General features: G+C 44.1%; 1 protein-coding gene across 1 annotated transcript in view; it reads left to right on the top strand.

Moving 5' to 3' along the window:
• The first annotated feature begins 1,918 nt into the window (after positions 1-1,918).
• Positions 1,919-27,733, top strand: part of LOC117346857 — a 47,009-nt gene continuing 21,194 nt past the window's right edge. The window contains exons 1-4 of the mRNA XM_033917025.1: positions 1,919-1,931; positions 4,377-6,435; positions 7,684-7,783; positions 22,828-22,911. Of these exons, the coding sequence (XP_033772916.1) occupies positions 4,415-6,435; positions 7,684-7,783; positions 22,828-22,911 (2,205 nt within the window). The 5' untranslated portion in view covers positions 1,919-1,931; positions 4,377-4,414. The remainder of the gene's footprint in view (positions 1,932-4,376; positions 6,436-7,683; positions 7,784-22,827; positions 22,912-27,733) is intronic.

A 27,733-nucleotide genomic window follows, 5' to 3' on the forward strand; every position in this document is an offset into this window, starting at 1 on the left:
CCCCTGACCCACCCCCAATCCCCCTTCCCATACCTGTAGAAGTTGGTCAGACAGATGGGTCCCAAGCCCGTCTGTCCGGCAGGCCAGCCATCCCTCGAATCGCTGGCATTAGGGCCTGATTGGCCCAGGCGGCTCAAACCCCACCCACAGGCGTCCCTATAGTGGTTTACCTGTTATATGTTCTTTACTTTTAATTTGTAGTTCTTCCAACTTTCCTATTGTTTTACTTTGGTCAAGTATTGTTTAGTGATTATGTATTTATTGTCTCCCCTTTTTAATGCAAATTGTAAAATGCTTAGAAGTCTAGATTTGTGTTTTATCAAAATTTTAATAAACTTGAAACTTGATTTGAAAACTTGAAACTTGGCAGAAGGGAGTGGGCATCCCTCCTTCTTGGAGTTTTCTGGGGGGCGGGGGTCTGCGGTTCCAGCAGGAGAGAGTAGTCTCTGTTTTCACTACCTCTTCTGGGAGACTGTTCCATACATCTACTACCCTTTCTGTAAAAAAGTATTTCCTCAGATAACTCCGGAGCCTACCACCTTTTAACTTCATCCTATGCCGTCTCATTGCAGAGTTTCCTTTCAGATTTAAGAGACTCGACTTATGCACATTTCTATTATGTAGGTATTTAAACGTCTCTATCATATCTCCCTTCTCCCACCTTTCCTCCAAAGTATACAGATTGAGATCTTTAAGTCTGTCCCCATACGCCTTATCATGAAGACCACACACCATTTTAGTAGCCTTCCTCTGGATCGACTCCATCCTTTTTATATCTTTTTGAAGGTGTGGCCTCCAGAATTGAACACAATATTCTAAATGAGGTCTCACCAGAGTCTATACAGAGGCATCAATACCTCTTTTTTCCTACTGGCCATACCTCTCCCTATGCAACCTAGCATCCTTCTAGCTTTTGCCATCACCTTTTCAACCTGTTTGGCCACCTTAAGATTATCACATGCAATCACACCCAAGTCCCGCTCTTCTGTCGGGCGCATAAGTTCTTCACTCCCTAAATTGTACCGATCCCTTGGGTTTTTGCAGCCCAAATGCATGACCTTGCATTTCTTAGCATTAAATTTTAGCTGCCAAATTTCAGACCATTCTTCAAGCTTCGCCACGTCTGAGGAGTTTCTTAAGAGATCAGATTCCACAGATTCTACAAGTGATCCTTGAGGGGAAGAATGCTGGCCTAGTGCTTAACCCTCAGTAAGCCTGGTTCTAAGAGAGAGTTTGTAGAGGCTCTGCATTAAAGATAGTTTTCACAGCTACCCGTGAACCAGGAATAGGGAATTACTTTGGTAGGATTTTTCTGCCCTTTCAGTATGGCTGGGAAACATTGTATCACCAAAGCTGCTGCTCAGATTACATCTTCTGTCTCTGTGCAGACAGAAAATGTTACCCAGGCAGAGGGAGTAGTTCCATGTACAAGCTGTCTTCAGCTTGAATCCCTCAAGAAGGAAGTAAAAACTGAGAGAGGAGGTGGCAAGACTAAGAAGAATCAGTGAGAATGAGAGGTACATCGATGAAATGATTCATGAGGCGTCAAAGATTTACAGCAGTGGGGAAGAAGAGGTCTGTGCTGAGGGAAGGCAGCTGGACTCAGATTACGGAACACTGCAAGATTGGTACTGTGACTCCCCCCAATCTTTAACTGAAGAACCGGTATGCTGTTCTGGAAGTGGAGGAGATGAGAGCATCCCAAGGAGAAGAAGGACCAAAGCTTGAGATCCCAAAAATTACTGGATCCATGACCACTAGGAGGCGTAAGGTAGTGGTAGTTGGCAATTCCCTTCTGAGGGGTACAGAAGCGTCCATCTGCAGACCAGACATGATGTCATGAGAGGTATGCTGTCTACCTGGTGCCAGGCTTTAAACTAGAAGTGATGGGGCAGGGTGATCAAAGCTCCTGGGTGAATATAAGCCCTCAGGTAAGTAAATCATTGAATACCTCTACACGGATGGGGAAAGAGGGCAATGTCTGGAAAGCAGTATATACTAATGCTCGAAGTATGGGAAACAAGATTCTGGATCTAGAAGCTGTGATGGAAGAAGAAGAGTTGTATATAGTGGCGATCACGGAGACGTGGTTCACGGAGAACCATGACTAGGATGTAGTTATACTGGAAAGACAGGATAAGAAGAAAAGGAGGGGGAGTAGTGTTATATGTTAAAGGTCATATTAAAGCCACACAATTGCAAGGTCTGCAGGGCAAGGAAGAGGTACTGTGAATCAATTTGGAAAGAGGGAATGGTGAATATATTTATATTGGTGTGATATTCAGGCCCCCTTCACAGACGGAAGAAATAGATAGAGATTTAATAGTAGACATTCAGAATATATCTAAAAAAAAGGGGAAGTCTTACTAATACATGTACTTTGGAGGAAAGGCAGGAGAGGGGAGATATAATAAAGATTTTTAAATACCTATGAGCCAAGTCTCTTTCAATTGAAAGGAAACTCTGGATTGAGGGGGCATAGGATGAAGGTGAAAAGGGATAGATTCAGAAGTAACCTTAGAAAATACTTTTTTTTACAGAAAGGGTGTTAAATGCTTGGAATGGCCTTCTGCTGGAGGTGGTTGAGACAAAAAATGTTTCTGAATTCAAGAAAGCTTGGAACAAGTATGTTGGATCTCTAAGGGAAAGGAAGGGTAGTAGGCAGCATGGTTAGGCAGATTGGAAAGGCCATATGATCTTTATCTACCTTAATTTTTCTCTTTTTCTAAGGCTACAAGGCATATCTTGGTGGCCATTTTTAGAGCCAGTATTATTGAGGTGGAAGTGAGTGGGCATCATTCCTGCTTCACTAGACCACAGGGACCCACCAGTAAGCCCAAAGGAGTAGGTCAGGGGAGTTGGAGATGGGGAGCTGCAGGAGGAAGCCTCATTGTCCCTTCTGCCCTCCATGGGGCTTTGGCCTTGGGAAGGGTGGGTACTTGCCCATACTTGGAGGAGGTGTATTAGGGGAAGTCCCATAGGCTGTTCTTCTGGTAGACGTCTCCTATTGGAGGAGTTGCTGCCATGGGGAGTGGATGCCATGGCAGGGGGCAAGGATGCCACAGGGGTCTCCTTTTGGGGGAGAGTCTGTGTCAGGGGAGTATTAGCTGCAGGGATGCCATGAAGGTAGGGAGGATTGGATGTTGAACATAAGAATAGCCTTACTGGGTCAGACTAATGGTCCAGCCCAGTAGCCCGTCCTCACGGTGGCCAATCCAGGTCACTAGTACCTGGCAAAAAAACCCAAAAGTAGCAACATTCTATGCTACCAATCCAGGGCAAGCAGTGGCTTTGTCTCAATAACAGACTTATGGACTTTTTCTCCAGGAAATTGTCCAAACCTTTCTTAAAACTAGCTACGTTAACTGTGGTATTCGTGGGGAAGGCTCAAGGCAGGTCCAAACACTGGTATTTAAGTTTCAAGTTTCAAGTTTTATTGAATTTGATAAATCGCCTATTTTGTACTAAGCGAGCAACAATTAAAAAAAGAAAAGCTGTACATAGCTTTAGAAGAGGTACATAAAAACTTCAGACAGATGATACAGACACACTAGAGAAACAATGGGAAGGGGTAAAGTAGGTTAAAGTTACATATTGCGTTTCTCGGAGGAGAAGAAAGTGAAAATATGGTAGGAAAAAACATTAGGGTTGGGGGTTTAGAAAGTCATATTGAGAGGAGTTAAGAATAAAAAGAAAGAGGGATTATTTAAAATTACTGGTTAAAAAATTAAAAATAATAATGAGCGAGAAGGTTTTAAATATTAAAAGAAGTTTTAAAAAGGAAAGTTTTTAGGTTGGATTTAAATAAGTTAAGGTCTTTGATTTCTCTAATGTATAAAGGAAGGGCATTCCAAGTAAGGGGAGCCATGACTGAGAATATGTCGTGACGTCTAGTTCCGATGATCTTTAGGGAAGGTACAGTTTACATCTGCCTGTTACAGTAGGCACTAACATTGACATCTATCTTTTTCAATACAGACATGGGTTTCCTATGTGAAACTGGGAATACATGTCTGTCTGAAGGCTCACCCAGGATACTCTTTCTCTATGCTCCTTGACATGTACTGTAAATGTAGGAATGGCACCTGTTTTGAAATTGCATTTAAACATCGGGGCCTCTCCAGATGTTTAATGCGGTCATGTTTCTCAAATAAGGACCTTTACTTCTAGGCTAAAAGGCAATAAAATGTGGCTATTTTGCAAGTGAATGTAGAATTTTGATAGCCATTGTATTCACCGATATCTTGGCATGAAGAAAGGATATTTAGATGTATTTAAACTGCTTTAAATGTTTTATTTTAAGACTATCACATTCACCACCATCTTAACGTCCTTCTAACTTTATGGTTTTTGTCTTTTTTTTCCTTTACTTGCAGCGGCAGCATGGGCTGAGAATTATACAGCGGATGTGAACATGGCAGGGATAAAAGGCAACTTGAGGTTTGACTCCGTTCTTCAAACGCTAATGATAAATCTGACTGGCTTGTGTGAACAGACAGTCTTCTCCGTGCATCCATACCCTGTCGTGTATGGCCACGTCACATATCCTTGCCACGAGGAGAATATCGGCGACCAGCTGTTTCAGTTCGCTGTAAATGATACTAGTCAACCTGTGAGCATACAAAATCTATATCAGAAGCACAACAATAACTTGGCAGATTTCTCGATCCTGGTAGAATCCTGTGGCCTTAAAGCATGCGCCACAGTAAGGACAAAAGCAAACTCACCACAGACTTGGCATGCAAAATTTTATACTTCTCTCGCTGGTGAGGTGCATTTTCGACAGCATAACAGTGAAGGGCCTTTGATCGTTTTGACCGATTTAATTGCACTTGATGGGGAACATAGTCTGGGACTCTCAGCCACTCTGCGTTTGTCATCGAGTTGTGATCCACAAATAAAAATCCAGGATGAGCAGAGCCCAATTGTCCATATTCCGATAAAAGTTGGCACACCTCAGAAAAAGGTGAAGTCCCGCATGGAATTGCCTATGACTGCAATCAAGAGCTTTGTTCTTCTGAATAGCAAAGATCAGTGGTTATGTGCTGAAATAAGGGAACTGCTGCCTTTAAATGCAACCACCCTCATTAATATGAAGGGAACCAAAGGTTCTTTCCACTTCAGACAGAATTCCCCATTTCATCCTACAGAACTTGAAGTGAAGCTGAAGAACCTTAGCAACGACATCAGTTATTTTCATGTTCACCAGTACCCAGTCCCACAGAGAAAATCTGCAGAAGACAACCTGTGCAGTGAAAGCAACACAGGTGGTCACTGGAACCCCTTCGGAATAAATATCAGTGTGCCAACATACCCCAAAGCACTTGCAGGAACCCATGACCAATATGAACTGGGAGATCTCAGTGGGCGGTATGGGTCTTTACAGGGCCAAAAGGATTTTGAATCTACGTATATAGACTGGAACTTGCCTCTTTTTGGCAGAAATAGTATTATTGGGCGCTCCATCGTCATCCATAAATCGGACAATTCAAGAATTCTTTGCGGTAATATTGAGCATGAGGGTGAAATAACCACAGCGGTTGCTGTGTTTCGACAGACAGTGGTTGGCAGGATTATCTTCAGGCAGATGAAAAATAATCCTTACGCCGACCTGTCTATTTTCATTGAACTCTCATATAGCAACTCCTCAAAGCCAACAACCACAAACCATAATTGGCATGTCCATGAGTTCCCAATCAGTACAGAAATGGACTCCAGCAAGGAGGCATGCAACAGCACTCATGGACATTTCAATCCTTACAGAGCCAGCAACAGTAATTACAGCTTGGAGTGTCACCCCCTCAACCCATTCCGATGTGAAGTAGGAGATTTTTCGGGAAAACATATGCCCATCCAGCTCCCCAACCACACAAGACTAGGCCAAGCAAAAAGTTTTTTCACGGACACTACATCTGCTCTCTCTGGGTTTGCTTCAATTGTCGGAAGGTCTGTGGTGATCCATGGGGCAAACGGGGCACTCGATAGGCTAAGCTGTGCAAATGTAACAATACTGCATCCAGTTATCGGGAAAACTGAACGGTGGTTTGGTGGAGGGCAAGCCACAGGAGGGTTCCAGGTTTCTCAAAACCTGGATCTGGATTCTACTTTAATAAAAGTCAATTTCAGTGACTTAAATGACTTGAATGGGGGTTACCATGTTCATATACTGCCCATAAAGCAGATCTCCCTTGAGGCCTGTGCTGACAATCACATCAAGGGCCATTTCAATCCATTCCATGTTGATATAACGTCATCTCCAGCCCCTGCTAATGGTACAGTAGATCAGTATGAAGTTGGGGACATAAGTGGGAAGTTCGGCATGCTGACAGGGAAAAATTTTCTATTGGAAGACTACATCGATCCAGGATTACCGCTGTCAGGGCCCTACAGCATACTGGGCCGTTCACTGGTGATCCATTATATTAATGGATCTAGGTAAGTGTTTTCATATTTAACTATTTAATTATTTACTACTACTACTATTTATAATTTCTATAGTGCTGAAAGGTGTACACAGTGCTGTACATTTGACATTTAATAGACAGTCCCTGCTAAGAAGAGCTTACAGTCTAACTTGGACAGACAGACAGTACATATAGGGTTGAGGATGCCGAACCCGGAGTTGAAAGCAGTCTCAAAAAGGTGGGCTTTTAACTTGGACTTGAACACTGCTAGAGATGGAGCCCACCGTAGCGATCCAGACAGTTTGTTCCAGGCATACAGCATAGCAAGACAAAAGGGACTGTCTGGAGCTGGCAGTGGAGGAGACGGGCACAGATGGGAGGGACCCACTGGCTGAGCGGCACTCCTGGGAACATAGGGGGGGGGGAGATAAGTGAAGAATGATAATGAGGGCTGCCGAGTTAATACATTTGTAAGTCAGTAAGAGGAGTTTGAATTTTATTCAGAAAAAGATGGGGAGCCAATGAAGTGACTTTAGGAGAGGGGGTATAAGGGGGTATGAGTCACGCAGCTGAATTTTGAACGGACTAAAGGGGAGAAAAGTGGCTGAGTGAAAGACCTGAGAGTAGTGAGTTGCAGTAATCTGAGCGCGAGGGGATGAGGGCATGGATAAGGGTTCTGGTAGTGTGCTCGGAGAGGAGGGGGTCAGATTTTGGTAATATTATACAGGAAGAAACGACAGGTTTTAGCGGTGTGTTGTATCTGGGAAGAGAAGGAGAGAGACGAATCACAGAAGACCCCGAGATTCGAGCAGACAAGGCAAGGAAGGTGACAGTATTGTCCACAGAGAATGGGAAAAGTGGGGCGGTAGGTTTAGGTGGGAAGGTGAGCATCGCCAATTAACCATATTCAATTTTAGATGGGCTGAGACTTCGGCCTGGTTTTCAGTAAAGATATCTGGTGCAGAGAGATAGATCTGGGAGCCATCAGCATAGAGGTGATAACTGGAAACCAAAGGAATTCTCCAAGTGAGCAGGAAGAGATTGGAAAAAAGGAGTGCTTTATAAGAAAGAATCTTTTGTATACAGTTTATGCTATTCTTTGGGTTCTATCTTTGTGACAATTCTATAAATGACACCAAGCGGCTGATTGACATCCGCGCCAAGCGGCACCATTAAGCGCTGTTTATAGAATCAGGACCATACTGTACATGCAGTTCTGGATATTGGCCTGGACTTACATTGATCAACTTTTTGTTTTGTTTTCTTTTGTGACCTGAAGGATGCAGTGCTCAAACATTCAGCCACAGAACACGGAAGATGGAGAATGGCTGCGTGCCGAGGCCGTCTTCACAGGCAGACTGAAAGGAAAAGTACTTTTGGTGAGTAAATGTATTTTCATAAGAACATAAGAAATGCCTCTGCTGGGTCAGACCCGAGGTCCATCATGCCCAGCAGTCCGCTCCCGCGGTGGCCCAACAGGTCCCGGACCTGTGTAGTAATCTTCTATCTATACCCCTCTATCCCCATTTCCAGTAGGAATTTATCCAATCCTTTCTTGAACCCCAGTACCGTACTCTGCCCTATTACGTCCTCTGGAAGCGCATTCCAGGTGTCCACCACACGTTGGGTAAAGAAGAACTTCCTAGCATTTGTTTTGAATCTGTCTCCTATCAGCTTTTCCGAATGCCCTCTTGTTCTTTTGTTATTAGAAAGTTTGAAGAATCTGTCCCTCTTTACTCTTTCTATGCCCTTCATGATCTTATAAGTCTCTATCATATCTCCTCTAAGTCTCCTCTTCTCCAGGGAAAAGAGACCCAGCTTCTCTAATCTCTCAGAATATGACAGGTTTTCCATACCTTTTATCAGACGTGTCGCTCTCCTCTGAACCCTCTCGACTAACGCCATATCCTTCTTAAGGTACGGCGACCAATATTGGACGCAGTACTCCAAATGCGGGCACACCATCGCCCGATACAACGGCAGGATAACTTCTTTCGTTCTGGCTATAATACCCTTTTTGATTATACCAAGCATTCTATTAGCTCTCTGAGCAGTAATAGCCAATTGTAATCTGTAATGGTTTTAAAATGTGACATGTTTACTCTCTCGAAATCGGCCATCTTGAAAAACTATGTAAGCAAGACATAATATAGTGGAATTAGAAAAGGTTCAAAGAAGAGCAATCAAAATGATAAAGGGATGGATCTCCTCTCATATGAGGAAAGACTAAAGAGGTTAGCGCTCTTCAGCTTGGTAAAGAGAAGGCTGAGGGGAGATATGACTGAGGTCTACAAAATCCTGAGTGGTGTAATAATAATAATAATAACTTTATTCTTTTATACCGCCACAGTCGAATGAATTCTAGGCGGTTCACAGCGAAGAAGGCTGGACAATCAACGAATTACAGAATACAGGAAGTGAGGGTACAACTTATTACATAAGAAATAGATAAAAGGAAAATAAGAATCTTAAGTATGTAGTATAGGTCTCTTGTATGCAACCCAAGGAATAAAGCTGAACAATTTGCGAATTTCAGAATAGAGCTGGACAATAAGACAAATTGCAGAATAAAGCGAGTTACAGAATAAAACAGATTACAGAATAAAGCGAAATAACTGAATAAAGCGAATTACAGAATAAAACTGGACAGTCAGCGAATTACAGAATGCAAGTAGTGTAGGACAGGTAAAAGTGATTTTTTTTTATTCTATCAAAATTTACAAAGACTAAGAGACACTTTAATAGTGGTCTAAGAAGGATTATACATATTTTCTAATTTCTTTCCTATTAATGAAAGTGTGTAAATTTTCTATGATTTTTTTGTTCTTCTGCGTTTCTGTATCAAGAGTGTAAATTTATGTTTAAAATGATAAATAAATAATAAGAGACTGGGAGACACTCAATGAAGTTACATGGAAATACTTTTTCACTCAGAGAATAGTTGAGCTATGGAACTCGTTGCCAGAGGATGTGATAACAGCGGTTAATGTAGCTGGGTTTAAAAAAGGTTTGGTCAAGTTCCTGGAGGAAAAGTCCATCGTCTGCTATTGAGATAGACATGGGGGAAGCCAATGCTTGCCCTGGATTGGTAGTATGGAATGTTGCTATTGTTTGGATTTCTGCCAGATACTTGTGACCTGGATTGGCCACGGTGGAAAAAAGGCACTGAGCTAGATGGACCACTGGTCTGATCCAGTGAAGCTATATTTTTTAAATTTATACTCCACTTACAAACTAAGTGGCTTATATTCTAATACTAGTGTTTAAGCCCATTACATTAACGGGTGCTAGAATAGATGTCTGTCTGGGGTTTTTTTCTTTGTCTCTCTCTCTTCTTGGACGCTGTCTGTCTGTCATTCTTTCTGTCTATGTCTCTCTCTGGCCCCCTATCTGTCTGTCTTTCTTTCTGTCTCCCTGGCCCCCTGCCTGCCTGTATTTCTTTGTTGCGCCATGCTTGCCTGTCTCTCCGTGGCCCCCTTCCTATGTCCATAGTGTCCCATCCTATGTCCTTAGTGCCCTCAGTGCCTCCTATGTCCTTAGTGGCCCATCCTATGTCCTTAGTGCCCTCGGTGCCTTCTTCCTATGTCCTTAGTGCTCTCGGTGCCTCCTATGTCCATAGTGTCCCATCCTATGTCCTTAGTGTCCTCAGTGCCTCATTCTTATGTCCTTAGTGTCCCATCCTATGTTCTTAGGGCCCTCGGTGCCTCCTTCCTATGTCCTTGGTGCTCTCGGTGTCTCCTATGTCCTTAGTGTCCCATCCTATATCCTTAGTGCCCTCAGTGCCTCGTCCTTAGTGCCCTCAGTGCCTCCTATGTCCTTAGTGCCCCTTCCTATGTCCTTAGTGCTTTCTTCCCATGTCCTTAGTACCCCTTCCTTTGTCCTTAGTGGCCCCAGTTCCTCCTTCCCATGTCCTTAGTGCCCCAAGTGCCTCCGTCCTGTGTCCTTAATGTCCCATTGTCTCCGTCCCCAGCACACACACTTCACCCAAATTAAAGCAAAATATTTCCCTTCCCCCAACTGGCTTATTTGAGAAGTTTAGCTTGTAATCGGAAGCAGCTCTGGCAGGGCTCGGCGCAGGCTATTTTGTTCAGATTTGGAAAATGCCTCACGCAGAACGCAACCACCGCAGACAGTGGGTGTAAGCGTCAGTGACAGCAGGTTACCTCAATTACCGAGGTGGGGCCCGGAGATGTGCTAGCAGCAGCGGTATTTCCCTCCCCCTCCACATCCCTTGTGCAGCACTTGCCGTGGCGGTTCCTCTCACGATCCCCGTCCGGTGCGGTTCTTGAGAGGAGCTGCCGCCGCTTATAACCAATTCAAGGAAGACACAGGTGCGGCTCGTGAATTCGGGCGTGGAGTGTAAGTGAGTCAACCACAGCGCTCAACATTACCTTGGGGTCCGCGACTGTGGGCCCGTTGTAAGTGCGCATGCGCTCTCCTGCCTGCCACAGACATACGGATCACAGAACACGCAGGTAGGAGTGCGCTTGCGCGCTTAGCTTTTTATTATAGTAGATATGTGCAAAAAAGATGTACAGAGACGTGGAAAGCAAATAAAAAACAAAGGTGACCATGGAAAGCCAGGTATTCTTACGCAACCTGCGAGTAGGCTTATTGAGTGGGTGCATTTTAACCATAATTTCTGCATTGTGTGAGGTGGTTTCACAACTTCCACGTTTCACAGCTTTCACACACCTACATATGTAAGTTACACCACTTAAGTAGTGAGATTCAGAGCGGTTTACAGTAAGAAAACCGGTAATCACCGAGAATTTACAGTCATAAGAACATAAGCAGTGCCTCCGCCGGGTCAGACCACAGGTCCATCCTGCCCAGCAGTCCGCTCCCGCGGCGGCCCAAAACAGGTCAAGACCTGTCTGAATCATCAGAAGGGGCTCCCTTGCCACCTTGGTTTCCCATTTAAGTCCTGCCTTCCTATCGAAGTCCTAGCCCTCCGGTCTTGCACATGCACGACCAGGTTAGTTTATACACATTACCTGATTAACTTCCTATACTTGTGTTACATCCCAGCTCCTCCCTCAGTATCCCACGATCCCTTTATCCCTCAGGAATCCGTCCAATCCCTGTTTGAATCCCTGTACCGTACTCTGCCTGATCACTTCCTCCGGTAGCGCATTCCAAGTGTCCACGACCCTTTGGGTGAAAAAAAACTTCCTTGCATTTGTTTTGAACCTATCTCCCTTCAGTTTCTCCGAATGCCCCCTCGTACTTGTTGTCCCCTTCAGTCTGAAGAATCTGTCCCTATCCACCTTCTCTATGCCCCTCATGATCTTGAAGGTCTCTATCATATCTCCCCTGAGCCTCCTTTTCTCCAGAGAGAAGAACCCCAGCCTATCCAGCCTCTCGGCGTATGAGCAGTGTTCCAGCCCTTTTACCATTTTTGTTGCTCTCCTTTGGACTCTCTCAAGTACCGCCATGTCCTTCTTGAGGTGCGGCGACCAATACTGAACGCAGTATTCCAGATGTGGACGCACCATCACTCGATACAATGGCATGATGACTTCCTGTGTTCTGTCATAAAAGCGAAATAGTCTTTGTACCTAAACACAATATAAGAACTGAAATAAAAGCATAGCAACGTCTAGATCGACCCCCGAACTGAAGAGAAGGCAAAGCAATTAGTCCTCCAAGTGACCTGGGAGAAAGTTGCAAAGTCAAACTGCTCTACCAAATAAAAACGGGCTGTCCCGTTCAGAACCTCGTAAAGGACACGGGTAAATTTGAATAACACTTTCACTCTCACAGGTATCCAAATGTAATGTAAGGTAACATTCGGTCACATGATCTATATAGTATATATTTTGGATCTCTAAGTGTCGATAAAAGCTTTCAGAAATTGGTAAATTACCAATGTAACGCCACTTACATTTGGTTCATAGACAAAATTGCGCGAGACAACGGCGCACCGACAACTGAGCGCAAGGTTGACGGCGTGCCGAAGAAAATCACTATTTTAAAGGGTTCCGATGGGGGTTGTTGGTGGGGAATCCCCCTATTTTACTTAACAGACATCGCGCTGGCGTTGTGGGGGGTTTTCGCACTGTTCCCTCTAAGCTGAGCAGGTGTCCTCCAGCTGCATTGCTACCACTAGGGGGTGGAATATTTTCAGTCGCTAAGGACAGGTATGTTCCCTGGAGTCCTGCAGAACTTGCCTGTCCCTCACAATTGAAAAATGTGACAGTGAAACAGCACCCTCTATTGGTGAGACTGTGGGTGGAGGACTCCTGCTCAGCTTAGAGGGAACCCCCCTCATTATACTTGAAACCGAACTTTTTGCTTGTTTTTTAGGGAAAAAATTCAGTTTTAAGTATAATGTGGGGGGTTACAACCCCCCAAATCCCCCCCCAACGGCAGCGCAATGTCTGTTAAGTAAAGTGGGGGGTTCCCCCCCCACACACCCCCGTTGGAGCCCTTTAAAATAGTGCTTTTCTTCGGCGCGCCGTCAACCTTGCGCTCAGTTGTCGGTGCGCCGTTGTCTCGCGCGATTTAGTCCCGTCACCCTTACATTTGTACATGTCACTATTTATATACTTCTTTTTTAAAATTCTTTATTCATTTTAAAACTTTCAATAAGTGCAATACATGATGAAAACATTTTACACTTTAAGATCACTTAATATTCTATCAGAAACTAATTCAAATCAAATATCCCACCTCCAAAAACCCAACAATTATCTTCAGTTTTTAAGAAAACAAAAATTATCCCCCCCCCCACCCCCATCTTGGATGTGTATGTTCAAAGGGAAAAAGTAATATTCATTCTTTGCAAAATTTTGTTTATGGGTCCCAAACATCTCTAAATTTCTTAAAATGCCCCTGTTGAATAGCTATAGCACGCTCCATTTTAAAGATATGGCATAAAGAGTTCCACCCAAAATTATAACATAGCCTCTAAAGTAGGGGTTCTCTACCCAATCCTCAGGACATACCAATCTAATCAGATTTTTGAGATTACAATGAATATACCATACATGAGATAAATTTGTATACACTGCCTCCATCATATGCAAATCTATCTCACGCATTGTGGGTATCCTGAAAAGCTGACTGGCTGGGTATGTTCCAAGGACTGGATTCAGAACCTCTTTCTAAAATAATGGCTAGAGAGACACACCCACCCCTCCCCTATTTTGTTATAGAATACAGATCCAAAACAGGGACTACTTATTCTTCCAACCTGGCAGAATTCTGCACAAAAATTTGAAATTCTGCACACACTATTTATAATTCTGCAAAGTTTATAGTGCGTTGCATAGGAATTCCCCCATCATAAGGCCTGAAATCCTTTTTTGCTTTTTCCTTTGTTAGGTAACAGCCTCTTTCACTCCAACCCATAATTCTGTCTGCCCCTAAAGTGTTCTCCCACGTTCAATACCCCAATCTCTCATTCTGCCGCTGACTTTTCTCCAACTGTTCTCTCTCTAACTTCTCTACCTCACTGCTCCCCATCTCTGATCATCTGATAACCTCCACAAGTACTTCCCCTCCCATTCAGCCATGTCCAATCATCACCAACAGGCTTCAAAATATTCAAGCCCTCGATCCTTCCATGCTCTCAACCACTGTTTCACCTCTTCTTGCCTCCACTATGATATCCAAGTCTGTCCACAAGGCTGCCTTGTCGAACAACTCTATTCTCTGCTCTGGACACCCTTGCTCCCCCTGTTTCCCACTCTGTCAGGTGTGCCAAACCTCAGCCTTGGCTCACTCCCAGTATCCGCAACTTATGTTCCTGTACTCGTGGTGCCGAGCACCTTGGGCTCAAATCTCACACACATGTTGACTTTCTTCACTTTAAATTTAAATCTGCGCTTACACTGGTCAAGCAAGACTACTACATCCAACGAACTCCCTTTTTTCCAACCCCTACTGTCTCTTCACCACACTGAACTCTCTCCTCAAAGCACCTCTACCGCCGACCCCCTCCTTCTCTCTCTTCCCGGACTATGGCTGATGACTTCTGTGACAAGTTCAACAAGATCGCCCTTGAATTCACTGCAAAGTCACATCCTTCTCCCCTAACCACCATCCATTCTCCTGACCTTCAAAACTCACACCACCCCTTCATCCTTCACCCAAACAACTTGGGAAGCTCCCCTTGCCTGGTCCTAACCTCTCGACCCTCCGTCAACTACCGCTGTTTGTGCCAGAAGTCTATCATCTGAAAACGTTAATACGTTAGAGGCTGCTGATATTAATGAAGTGCTGAATATTGACAAAGATGGCACCTGTTGTGCATTCCTTCAATGATGGTGGTTGCTGAAATGGTGTTATAGAAATGCATGAGGATAGTAGTGATGACGAAGACCTTGTGAACACTGGAGAAAAAAATCCCTATAGATGATATGGCAGAAATGTGTGACCCAACCGAGACAGATAGGGAGAAATACTTGAATACCTGAACGTAAACCACTTAGACTATAAGTGGTCTATAAATGCTAAAAATTAAATAAATCAGTGATTATGGCAGTGATTATGGCAGTGTACCTGATCAAAGAGACACTACTGAAACCGAAACCTTTGCTAATTAAACTTTGGCACTGGAAGAAGCCTTCAAAAAGATTGCCACTGTTCCTGCACCATCGTCAGATAGCCAAAGATCAAGTTTCAAGTTTATTAAAATTTGATTGATTGCTTTACCTAAAATTTTAAGCGATTTCCAAGTACAACAAACTCCTCACCTTGACAGTTCTCTCTCTGCCTGGCATTCGACTGCTTGAAATGAGAACGCGAGCCACCAATTGCATTATTAACCCTGGTACACGATGTGCCTATATTGTATACTCCCATATTGTCATGTTTAACGTCGGGCATTACAAAATGAACACCCTCAACAGGCTCGTGAACCTGTTGCATTTCAAGTCCTGCCTCTTCTTCACTTCCACCACCCTTTTGTTATCATACCAAAATACCACCTTCTTGATTACCAGCTACCCACCCCAGATAGTGAATAATAATAATTAATAATAATTTTTATTCTTATATACCGCCAAAGCCATAGAAGTTCGAGGTGGTTTACAGCAAGAAGCGCTGGACAATCAGCGAAGAGGTTACAGTCAAAAGTCAGCGAAGAGGTTACAATTAGAGAATGACACGGTGAAAAAATTGGTCCCCGTCACCGCCCCGTCCCCGTCTCACCATCCCCGTCACCGCCCCGTCCCCGTCTCACCAACCCCGTCACCGCCCCGTCCCCGTCTCACCATCCTCTTCACCGCCCCGTCACCGCCACTGCCACCCCATTCACCGCCCCGTCACCGCCACTGCAATCCCATTCACTTTTCTTTATTTACGTATAAAGGAAACATTCTTTAAAACTTTAAAACTTTAAAACTTAGTTAAATATTAGTTAATAACTATACAAAAACAAAACACGCAGAGAAAAAATTAATTAATAAAAATTCTCAAAACTGACACATTTTGATCACTAAATTTAAAATAGTTATTTTTCATACAGTTTTTCAATCACTAATCTTCCACCACCCCTGGGGCTAGCAATGCAAAAACAAACACGACATGTACTTTAAATGCTGCCGTGATTAGCATAGTGACCGCGGCTACGGCTGCAAGTCTCCCCTCCCCCCAGCGATCACGGCAGGAGGGCACCCAACCCCTCCTGTAGACCCCCCCAACGGCCCTCCCGACAATCGCAGCAGAAGGGTACCCAACCCCTCCTGCCGGTCCTCCCAATGGCCTCCCCTAAGATCGCCGGCAGGAGGGTACCCAACCCCTCCTGCTGGACCCCCCCCCCAACGAACCCTCCCACCCCGGAACCCCCTTAGTCTTACTTTTCAAGTTGGACCGGACAGCTCCTCGCTCGTCTGGCCAGCAGGCCTGCCTCCGTCCAAATGAGGCGGGCCCGCCCCTCCCCTCCCCTGCCTAACCCACAGGATCCTAGGGCCTGATTGGCCCAAGCACCTAAGGCCCCTCCTATAGCGGGAGTGGCTTTAGGTGCCTAGACCAATCAGGCCCTAGGATCCTGTGGGTTGGGCAGGGTAGGGGCGGGCCCGCCTCATTTGGACGGAGGCAGGCCTGCTGGCCAGACGAGCGAGGAGCTGTCCGGTCCAACTTGAAAAGTAAGACTAAGGGGGTTCCGGGGTGGGAGGGTTCGTTGGGGGGGGGGTCCAGCAGGAGGGGTTGGGTACCCTCCTGCCGGCGATCTTAGGGGAGGCCATTGGGAGGCAGGGGAGGGGAGGGGAGGGGCGGGCCCGCCTCATTTGGACGGAGGCAGGCCTGCTGGCCAGACGAGCGAGGAGCTGTCCGGTCCAACTTGAAAAGTAAGACTAAGGGGGTTCCGGGGTGGGAGGGTTCGTTGGGGGGGGGGTCCAGCAGGAGGGGTTGGGTACCCTCCTGCCGGCGATCTTAGGGGAGGCCATTGGGAGGACCGGCAGGAGGGGTTGGGTACCCTTCTGCTGCGATTGGCAGGAAGGGTTGAAATGACAAATGAGGAGCACGGTGAAATAGCGGTTCCTAGAAGGGGGTACATTGGCCCGCGGGGACAAACCTGTTCACCGTTTCCGCGGTCGGTGAATGGCCTTGTCCCCGTCACCGCAGCGACTGCTAGTTTTCTTCCCCGTTTTCGGCGGTGACCCGCGGCTTAAATGCGGTGGCCGCGGGTAAACCGTCACCGTGTCATTCTCTAGTTACAATCAAAGACAGCAATACAATCTTACATAATGAAGGAATATGAAAGCTATTTAGTTCATTAGGGTAACTGGTTGAGTAAGCAGAGCTGGGAAGATTCTTAGTTAACAAATCGATTGAACAAACTCATTTTTACCAGTTTTCTAAAATTGACGTAGGATGATGAGAGCGCAAAAACTAAGCCAATCGTTCCATTTGCCTGCCTGGAAGGCAAGAGTTCTGTTCAAGAATCTTTTGTAGTGGCAGGCTTTTATTGTCGGATAAGAGAACAGATGTATTCTTCGTGTGGGCCTAAGATAATTTGCCAGATTGAAGTGGGAAACCAGGTAAGTGGGGGCTAGGCCAAATATTGATTTGTAACACAGACAGGAGAAATTAAACAGGATTCGCGCCTCTAGGGGCAGCCAATGGAGTTTTTGATAGTAGGGGCTTATGTGTTCCCATTTCTTCAGCCTAAAGATCACAGCTGGGAACAACTCCAGGAAGGTTATGTTCTGGGTCATCCCTTTCTCTTTCCAGCTGTCAAATTGCTTGGCCACACACCAAGCACACTGGCAATATATCCCCCACCTCCACTCCACACACACACACACACGCCATTGTTTTCCCCTAAAACATCTGAGTTTATACTCTGCTGGACACCAGTGTGGCCCACCACGAAAACACGATGATAGTCATACAACAAACTTCCTACGCCAATGAATTAAACAAGATTTATCATGTACTCATGCTCCCATAGGTGGTGAAAGAAGGAAAAATCCTCAGATGTTGCAAGGACTACAGTCCTTAACAGCAAAAAGTGAGCCTTTAGAAACTTTGCTCTACTATTGCAACAACCTCACTGGTAGAAGAAACTTTCAGTCCCAAAAGAATTCACTATCAAACAATATCCACCCAAATCAAAATAGCGATTGTGCTTAACCGAAGCTGATATCATAACCCCGACAGTGGCTATCCTTAAGGGAGTGTGTGGTACAGAGGTTAAAGCAAAAGGCTCAGCACCCTGAGGCTGTGGGTTCAAATCTCTTGCTGTTCCTTGTGACCCTGGGCAAGTCACTTAATCCCCTCATTGCCCCAGGTACACTAGAGAGAGTTTGAGCCCACCAGGACAGATAGGGAAATAAGATAAAGTACCTGAATCTTAGAGTATAAGTGGTATATAAATAATAATAATTTAAAAAATTTAAATACAGATGCTGCTTCAGAGCTAAGGGGATCATCTCTAGAAAGACAAAAGTACCACTGTCAAGTTTTCAACGAGCACAACACAGAATCCAAAAAAATGAATACATACTGGGCAAACTCTGTACTCACTGCTAAGTTTGCCTTCAACATGGCGCCTCGGCGTTTTAAGTAAATCTTAACCAATTGCATAGTCACAATGTGATTGGATAATAGAAATAGGCAGACATGTTTTGCAGCCAATCAGCCACCATGAAACACTCCTTTGTATTCAATCAGGAAGGATCTCCACATTCCTCGATCATTTTGATATCTCGCAAAATGCATGTCTGGTTATAGTGGCACCAGATGCCATACACCAGAGGAAGACCCTGCCCATGGGTGTGACCCAACACATAAAGCCCACCAGGACAGATAGGGAAATAAGATAAAGTACCTGAATCTTAGAGTATAAGTGGTATATAAATAATAATAATTTAAAAAATTTAAATACAGATGCATTTGCTTCACTCCTACCTTCATAGCAGATTCCATACTTCTAATAAGGTCCTTCATCTTCATTACCTTGTCACTGGTAAGCGCAACGTCATTTTTATGGTGCCAAGCTTCAATACTAGGTTTTCTTCTAGCAAGCGAACCAGTCCTCTGTTCTCTAATGCTACCCACAAAAAATCCACAGACCTGAAGGGTGGATCTTTCCTCCATGGACAAGCTCTTCCTCTTAATAGTTTCTCTGAGCTGGCACTTATACCAAGATCTTGGCAAGATCTTGCATCCTTCCGCAGCTGTGTTGTGGGAATAGGTGTCATCAATGGGATGATCAATGGGACTATGTGTCCCAGCACATAGTCAGCTCCCAAAGCCCTACAGTTGACCCTCTCCTGTACTTGAAAGACAGGGTTGCCATCAGACACTGAACAATAAGGTTGCCCTTGGATCATAAAGGTAAAAAAAGTAAGCTAAAAAGAGATTGAAGAGTTTCGGCAGGAGATCACTGTATCAGTGGCCTGGTCATGACAGCCATCTTTCTTACCTCCTGTCCAGCAGCTAGCATAGCTTTGTAGCAATATATCCTTTGCACTAGGCGTTAAGTTTCTCCAGCTTTTTGAAGGGGGCAGGGAGAACAAACCTTTTTATTCAAAGATAAAACTGTGCTATAAGTTGCATAGGTAGGGTTACCATATGGCTCCAGAAAAAGGAGGACGGCTTGGGACATCCAGGTTTTACTTCTACTGAAAGCAATGGAAGTAAGGAGGACAGATAAGAGTCATCCATTGAAAGCAGTGGAAATAAAACCCAGGTATCTCAATTCGTCCTCCTTTTTCTGGACCTTTATGACAATCCTACGCATGGGTCCCTTACCCTGTGGCCTAATTTACAACTCAGCTAAACATCTCAAACTGGTTTTTGCATGTCTTTTCATTGCATAGTGCCAGGGATCTCAAAGTCCCTCCTTGAGGGCCGCAATCCAGTTGGGTTTTCAGGATTTCCCCAATGAATATGCATTGAAATCAGTGTATGCGCATAGATCTCATGCATATTCATTGGGGAAATCCTGAAAACCCGACAGGATTGCGGCCCTCACGGAGGGACTTTGAGACCCCATAGTCCATGGTTCTGCCCGCTTGAAACCTTTACAAACCTGCAGCTGAATGGTAGCAGATAGCAACTGCTGAGATGCTGCTGTCAAAGAAAGCTGGCACTCTCAGTTTAGCTGCCTTAGCAGCAGTCCCTGTCATATGAAGCTGTTCCACGGCAAATCCCAGGATTTTCTATAAAGACCCTCGACACTATGACCAAGGATTGCGCAGTTAGCAACTCAGAGCTGCTCCGGGAATGAGAACCTGTCATCTGAAGCTGTTTCAGTAAGCAAATTGTAATCTAGATTCTCTCTAGCATCGAATAAAAATAGTAGAAAGTCTCATGCCCTATTCACCTTTCCGTCAGTACAGTGCTGTAAAAGTAAGAAATTTCTGGAACATACTTTAGCATTCCAAGCAGCATCACACGACAGAGAATTTCGATTGTTATTGCTTGGAGCCTGTTCTTATAAACATTTCAGAACTTATCTCTTTTTTCAAAATACTTGGTCAAATAATCTCTTTCTGTCGTTCTTAAATTTTAGTTTATAATCGTTTGTAAACCGCTTAGAACTCATGGTTACACGGTTAAGAAGTATGTCATGTTATGATATGGTAACATAGTAAATGACAGCAGATAAAGACCTGAATCCATGATGACTCTGTCCCGTTAAACCACGCTCACGATGTGTTCGGTAATTTTGTTGTAAGATTTTGCCCAGCACTGATGACAGGTTTACCAGTCTGTGGTTTCCCATATCATCCTGGAACCCTTCCACTGTTTAATGTTCCAGCACTAGAATTGTAGAGTCATCACAAGGCCTGATCGCCATGGCAGCCACACAATTCAAACGTTCCTAGTCAAGTAGACACACTTGAAAAGCAAAGCTATCTCATTGCTGAAGCCGGGGGGGGGGGGGGGGGCTCATTTTCAAAAAAAGATAAGACGTCCAAATGACAGCATAAACCAGCACTTGGACATCTTACTAGTCAAAACATGCAAGTGGCCATTCTCAAAACAGACTTTCAAGACGTCTTTCTGGCTGTTTTGTCTCCAGTGCATCCAAATCTTAAGGGGGCATGTTAGAGACACATTTTGGATGGGCTTAGGGGTTGCTGCTTGCACCGCGAATGTTAAAAAGGTACGGGGGAAGGGCCCAACTTGGCCACATGTCGCCTAGATGGCTGCGTCAAGGACGAATGCTAGGCCACGAACTTATAGAAATAAATAATTTAAATCATAGCAAAGATAAAACTCAGCACATACTTTAAAACATCAAATAAATAGATAAAAACAGCCATGCAATAAAATACTCTTATTTAATTATCAAAGAACATTCCCGTCAGGCTCTTGTATTAATACATTGCACTTCTCTCCAACTTATTTGGCCAGTTTGTTGTACGAGCGTGGTTTGAAAAGTTTGGAAAGGAAAGGGTGGTAGATGCGTGGAACAGTCTCTTGGAAGAGGTGGTGGAGACAGACTGTGTCCGATTTTAAGAAAGCGTGGGATAGGCGTGTGGGATCTCTTAGAGAGAGGAAGAGATAATGGTTACTGCGGATGGGCAGACTGGATGGGCCATATGGCCTTTATCTGAAATCATGTTTCTATGTTGCTATACACTTAGGGCTCCTTTTACGAAGGTGTGCTAGCGGTTTTATCGCACGCACCAGATTAGTGCGCGCCATATAGCGCGTGCTAGCTGAAAATCTGCCGCCTGCTCAAAAGGAGGTGGTAGCAGCTAGCATGCGCGGCAATTTAGCGCACGCTATTCCGCGCGTTAAGCCCCTAGCGCACCTTCGTAAAAGGAGCCCTTAGTCCAGCGAGTTTCCAGGGTTTTTTTCATAAGTTATTTTTCCTACAATACCGAAAAAAACCTGGAAATTTGCTGGACTAGGGCCCTCTTTTACAAAGGCGTGCTAAGCGTTTTAGCGCGGATTTAGCACACGCTAAATCAATGCATGCGCTAACCGCTAACGCGATTAGCGCATGTTTAGCGGGCGCTAAAAAGCTTAGCGCGCCTTTGCAAAAGAGGGGGTAAGTGTATAGTCCTCAATGGAGACTATCCCCCCCCCCTTTTAATAAACCATGATAGCGTTTTTTTAACACAGGGAGCCACGCCGAATGCTGTGCGCTGCTCCCGATCCTCATAGAAACTCTAAGAGTGTCGGGAGCTGCGCGGAGCATTCAGCGCAGCTCCCTGCGCTAAAAGAAACGCTATCGCGGTTAAGTAAAAGGGGAGGTACGCTGTTTTTACCCCACTTTTCAAACCACTCTCGTATATCTCCTTGTCAATGTGGACAGAAGCAATTGAAAAAGACACTTTGAGCTCCTTTTACTGAGGTGCGCTAGCGTTTTTAGCGCGCGCACAAGATTAGCGGGCGCTATTCTGCGTGTTAAACCCTAACGCACCTTTGTAAAAGGAGCCCTTTGTCTTTTTCTGGTATTATCTCATACATATTCATTAGGGAGGATTTGCATTTTTACTTTCTCTACTGTATGGAAGTCTATCTCATGCATTATCATTAGTGATATCCTGAAAACCCATCGGTTTCTGACCCTTGAAGAATAAAATTTGAGACTCCTTCTACACAGCACTATTCTGCTTGCTTAGATTCTGTTTATGGAACGAGGGCAATCTCTAGTTGAGAGCCTATGCTTTTAGGTCAAATGTCCTTCAGACTGGAATTACAGGAGAACCAATGATCTTATAACATTCATTTCTACATAGTAATAGTAAATGACGGCAGATAAAGGCCTGAATGGTCCATCCAGTCTGCCCATTAGTTATACCCATTAAAAATACATGATTAAATTAACTTGCCTCTTCTTCTATTCATGCTTATCACAAAAATCCTTTTTATAAACCATCACCTATGATATTCGGCTTTAAAGTTGGGCAAAGAGTTTGGGGAGATAAGTAGCTTTGAGGTTCTGTCTCAAAATTTGGATGATAGCAAGATTATAAAGGCTTTGCTTATCATCTCTTTTGTATTATAGGCTCAGCAGATCTTCCCTGATGGAAGTGCCAGCGACGTAACCATAGAAGTGGATTTACAGGCCGCAGATACGAATTTTTCAAATGTAAGTGGGGAAATGGAGTGATGGTTGGAGAGTTCTAAGCTCTGTCTTGTGAATTTCCATAGCTTGTAAACATACAGCAGCAATAAAACAAGTTATATTAGTGGTAGACCAAGCATCCATAAAGGCCAACCTTGTTCTTCTGCCTTTCCACTAGAACTCCTGTTAATTCATGAATAGGCCAAACATAATGAAATGAACCTTAGATATCATAATACAAGACTGGAAAGGCCTTTCGATGAATCAGATACAGTATTTTGTTTCCACAGATCTAACCAATCCATTGCTTTTATGATTCACTTATATATTTCACTATTATATTTTGCTCATGAAGGTCAATTCTATAATCTAGGTGCCTTTGCAAGTGAAAATATCTAGAATGCTAACACTTATACGAGTAAATCTCTACTTACCCTTGAAGGCCTGCAGGGCACCTAAAGGATATACAATAGACTCTCTGTTAGCCGGAACTCAAACATCCAGCAAAAATAAATAAATCAAAGAAATACTGTAATACTTTAAATAAAAATGAAAATAAAATCAATTTCTGGTGGAAATTTAAGTGTAAACTGGGCACACCAAGTGTCAAGTTTCAAGTTTATTGATTTTTAATATACCGACCATCAACGAGTATCTAGCCGGTTTACAATAAAATATTAAAATAGAGTACGCCCACTCTTTGCCTACCACATATCCGGTAGTTTGTCTGGAACAGTTTATGGTATGGCATAGTATGGGGTATAATATCAGTTAGGCCTATTTTTAATAGTAACTCTCAAGCAACCAGAAACTACATTTGTCCGGCATCTATCAATCCCCATGGGTGCCAGTTAACTGAGAGTCTACTGTACTGTAACTGTATACACAGTTTAGGGGGTGAAGAACATATGTGCACGAAGGAAGAGCGGGACTTGGGTGTGACTGTATGTGATGATCTTAAGGTGGCCAAATAGGTTGAAAAGGTGACAGCGAAAGCTAGGAGGATGCTAGGTTGCATAGGGAGAGGTAAGGCCAGTAGGACAAAGGAGGTATTGATGCCTCTTTATAAGACTCTGGTGAGACCTCATTTAGAATATTGTGTACAATTCTGGAGGCCGCACTTTCAAAAAGATATAAAAAGGATGAAGTCGGTCCAGAGGAAGGCTACTAAAATGCTAGGAATGATTAAGAAGGGGATCATGAACAGATCGGAGAAGGTTATCATGCCACTGTACTGGGCCATGGAATACTGAATCCAGCACTGGTCACTGTACATGAAGAACGACACAGTACTACTCAAAAGGGTCCAGAGAAGAGCAACTAAAATGGTTAAGGGGCTGGAGGAGTTGCCATACAGTGAGAGATTAGAGAAACTGGGCCTCTTCTCCCTTGAAAAGAAGAGGCTGAGAGGGGACATGATCGAAACATTCAAGATAATGAAGGGAATAGACTTAGTAGATAGAGACAGATTGTTCACCCTCTCCAAGGAAGAGAGAACAAGAGGGCACTCTCTAAAGTTAAAAGGGGATAGATTCTGTGCAAGTTTAAGGAAGTTCTTCTTTACCCAGAGAGTGGTAGGAAACTGGAACGCTCTTCCGGAGGGGAAAACACCCGCCAGGGATTCATGAGAAAGTTAGACAAGTTCCTACTGAACCAGAACGTATGCAGGTAAGGCTAGTCTCAGTTAGGGCAATGGTCTTTGACCTAAGGGCCGCCGCAGGAGCAGACTGCTGGGCACAATGGACCACTGGTCTGACCCAGCAGCAGCAATTTTTATGTTCTTATTATAAGGAGTATGGGGACAGACCTCAATCTGTATACTTTGGCGGAAAGGTAGGAGAGGGGAGATATGATAAAGATGTATAAATACCTATGTAATATAAATGTTCATGAGTCAAGTCTCTTTCATTTGAAAGAAAACTCTGCCATGAGAGGGCATAGGATGAAGTAATCTGGAGTAATCTGAGGAAATACTTTTTTACGGATAGGGTGGTAGATGCGTGGAACAGTTTCCCAGAAGAGGTGGTGGAAACAGAGACTATGTCTGAATTCAAGAGGGCCTGGGATAGGCACTTAGGATCTCTCAGAGAGAGAAAGAGATAATGGTTACTGTGGATGGGCAGATTAGATGGGCCATTTGGCCTTTATCTGCCGTCGTGTTTCTATAAATAGAAGGGGAACATATACAGGGACTGATCATGGGTAGGACATGGGCAGAGTTAACTGTTCCCTCTTGAACTAGAGTCTCCCAACTGCATTGCTGACAGTTGGGAGGTGTAGGAGGGTATGGTACTTCAATGTTAAGATTTTCAGTCGCTAATGACAAACAGATTCCTTGGAGTCCTACAGCACTTGCCTATCCCTCAGTATTCTAAATATGATCGTGAAACAGCACCCCCTTTTGGCAGGACTCTAGGTGGAAGATTTCGGCTCAGCTTAGAGGGAATAGTGGTAGGGTTTCTTCTTATGCATGCAACTTACAGATAACTGTAAGTTACATGCATCCCTGCCATATTTATGTTCCCACGGTTACGCCAGATCTGTGCTGCTGCGTAAATGGTGGGCTCAACAAAATCGGATTGCGCTAGCATTCTAGAAAGGCACCAAGCACCCATGTGCAATTATATAACAGGTTCTTAATGCTCATCATCAGGGCACCTAATAGAGTCACCCGGGACTAACATTATCCGCGTTTGGTGAGGAAAACGTCCATTTGCCCCTTTGTGCCACATTTTGGATGTTTTTTCTTTTTTGGGGGCTCCTTTTATCGAGCCGCGCTAGCGAGGTTAACGCATAGGACTTTTCATCATGCGCGAACCCCCGCGCTGACCAAAACTACCGCCTGCTCAAGAAGAGGCGGTAGCGGCTAGCGCATCCCGCGGTTTAGTGCGTGCTATTACAGGCGTTAAATCGCTAGCGTGGCTTGATAAAAGGAGTCTCCAAAAGCTGGTCCAAAATATATCAAATTATTCCAAGAAAAAGATTTCACCTTATTTTCTTTTTGCTTATTTTTATTTATTAATATAACAAGGGCAAGCTAACAAATCTGGCCACATAACAATAATGGGAAATTCCAAATACCTCATTATCATCTGGGTAAATTTCTTATTAGGACATACTAGGGAGTGAAGTTTCTTGATTACGTAAACGTCTGCTTCCAGGAATCGGCAAACAAATGGATGACTCCCAAGTTCAGGAATGCTCTATCCATTCTGTTGAAGTGAGAGTTGCACAATTCACAAAGACAGGCTTTTCCGTACTGTCCGGGAACAGCTTCTGAATGGTTAAATAGCGTTTGGACAGCTAACCGCTAATATTCAGCAGGAGATAGCAATAACCAGAGATATTAAGCACTGACTGGCCAAGTTTAGAAGCCAAATCGGGCTGTGGAAATAGCTGGCCTATCTTTGGCTGCTATATTTTTGCCAGGTAAGTCTGAGCTGGCCAAATATACACCGGATATTCAGTGCTGGTCACCAAAAAGCTGGTATCGTATATCCAGGCTCAGCACAGACCGCAGGAGTTAGTTGGCCTCCCACTCACAGTCTCAAATCGGCCCATTTACTGAAGAGACCTAGCGGCTTTAGCCTTTCTTCATAAGGAAGTCATCCCATCTCTTTTAAGTACAGAGAAGGGTGGCAAAAACGATAAATAGGATGGGACAATTTCCCTATGAGGGAAGTCTAAAGTGGCTAGGGCTCTTCATCTTGGAGAAGAGACGGCTCAGGGGATGATATGATAGAGGTCTATAATATACTGAGTGGAGTGAAAAGGCTAGATGCGATTCGCTTGTGCACGCTTTCCAAAAATACTAAGACTAAGGGGCATGCAATGAAGCTACTAAGGAGTAGATTTCAAACAAAGTGAAGAAAATATTTCTTCACACAGCGTGTAATTAAACTCTGGAATTTGTTGCCGGAGAATGTGGTGAAACCAGTCAGCTTAGCGGGGTTTAAAAAAAAAGGTTTGGATCATTTTCCTAAACAAGAAGTCCATAGGCCATCATTGAGATGGCTCGGGGAAATCCACTGCTTATTCCTAGGATGAGCAGCATAGAATCTGTTTTATTACTTGGGATCTAGCTGGGTACTTGGGACCTGGACTGGCCACTGCTGGAAACAGGATACTGGGCTTGATGGACCTTCAGTCTGTCCCAGTATGGCACTTTTTATGTTTAAGTCTGTCCCCATCTTCTGATGAAGGTCACTGACCAGTTTAGTAGCCTTCCACTGGACCGGCTCCATCCTTTTTATCTTTTGAAGGTGAGGCCTCCAGAATTGTACACAATCATCTAAATGAGGTCTCGCCAGAGTCTTACACAGGGGCATCAGTACCTCCTTTTTCCTACTGGCCATACCTCACCCTATGCACCCTAGCATCCGTCTAGTTTTCGCCGTTGTCTTTTTCAACCTTAACCACCTTGGGATCATTAAAGCCAATTAAAGCCAATTATGAGGTATTTAGAGCTGATTAAGCCTACTAATTAATTAAATTAGGCATTTACGTCAGCTAGGTGTGCTGATGTAGGCAGCTAACATTAAGCAGATTACATAGAATTTGTCAGATAGTGTATTTAAGGCTTAGAAAAATTAGGAGATTTTGAGATTTGTTATCGCCTTCAAATTTCCGGTCTCTAGAAATTCTCTTAAAGCTTTACAGATAGCTCAGAACGGTGTGTCAAAGGTACTGTTAAGTTACGAACAACAATTAGCCAAATTCAAGACAAATCTAAAGACTTTCTTATTTCGGGACGCTTTTAATCAAACCTAATTCTTTTTTTTCTTTTTTTTTTTTTTCTTTTCTTTCTCTCTCTCTCTTTTTTCTTTCATCAGGCAAGCATCTATCA

This window comes from Geotrypetes seraphini, chromosome 12 (assembly GCF_902459505.1).
Source record: "Geotrypetes seraphini chromosome 12, aGeoSer1.1, whole genome shotgun sequence".
Classification (NCBI taxonomy): Eukaryota; Metazoa; Chordata; class Amphibia; order Gymnophiona; family Dermophiidae; genus Geotrypetes; species Geotrypetes seraphini.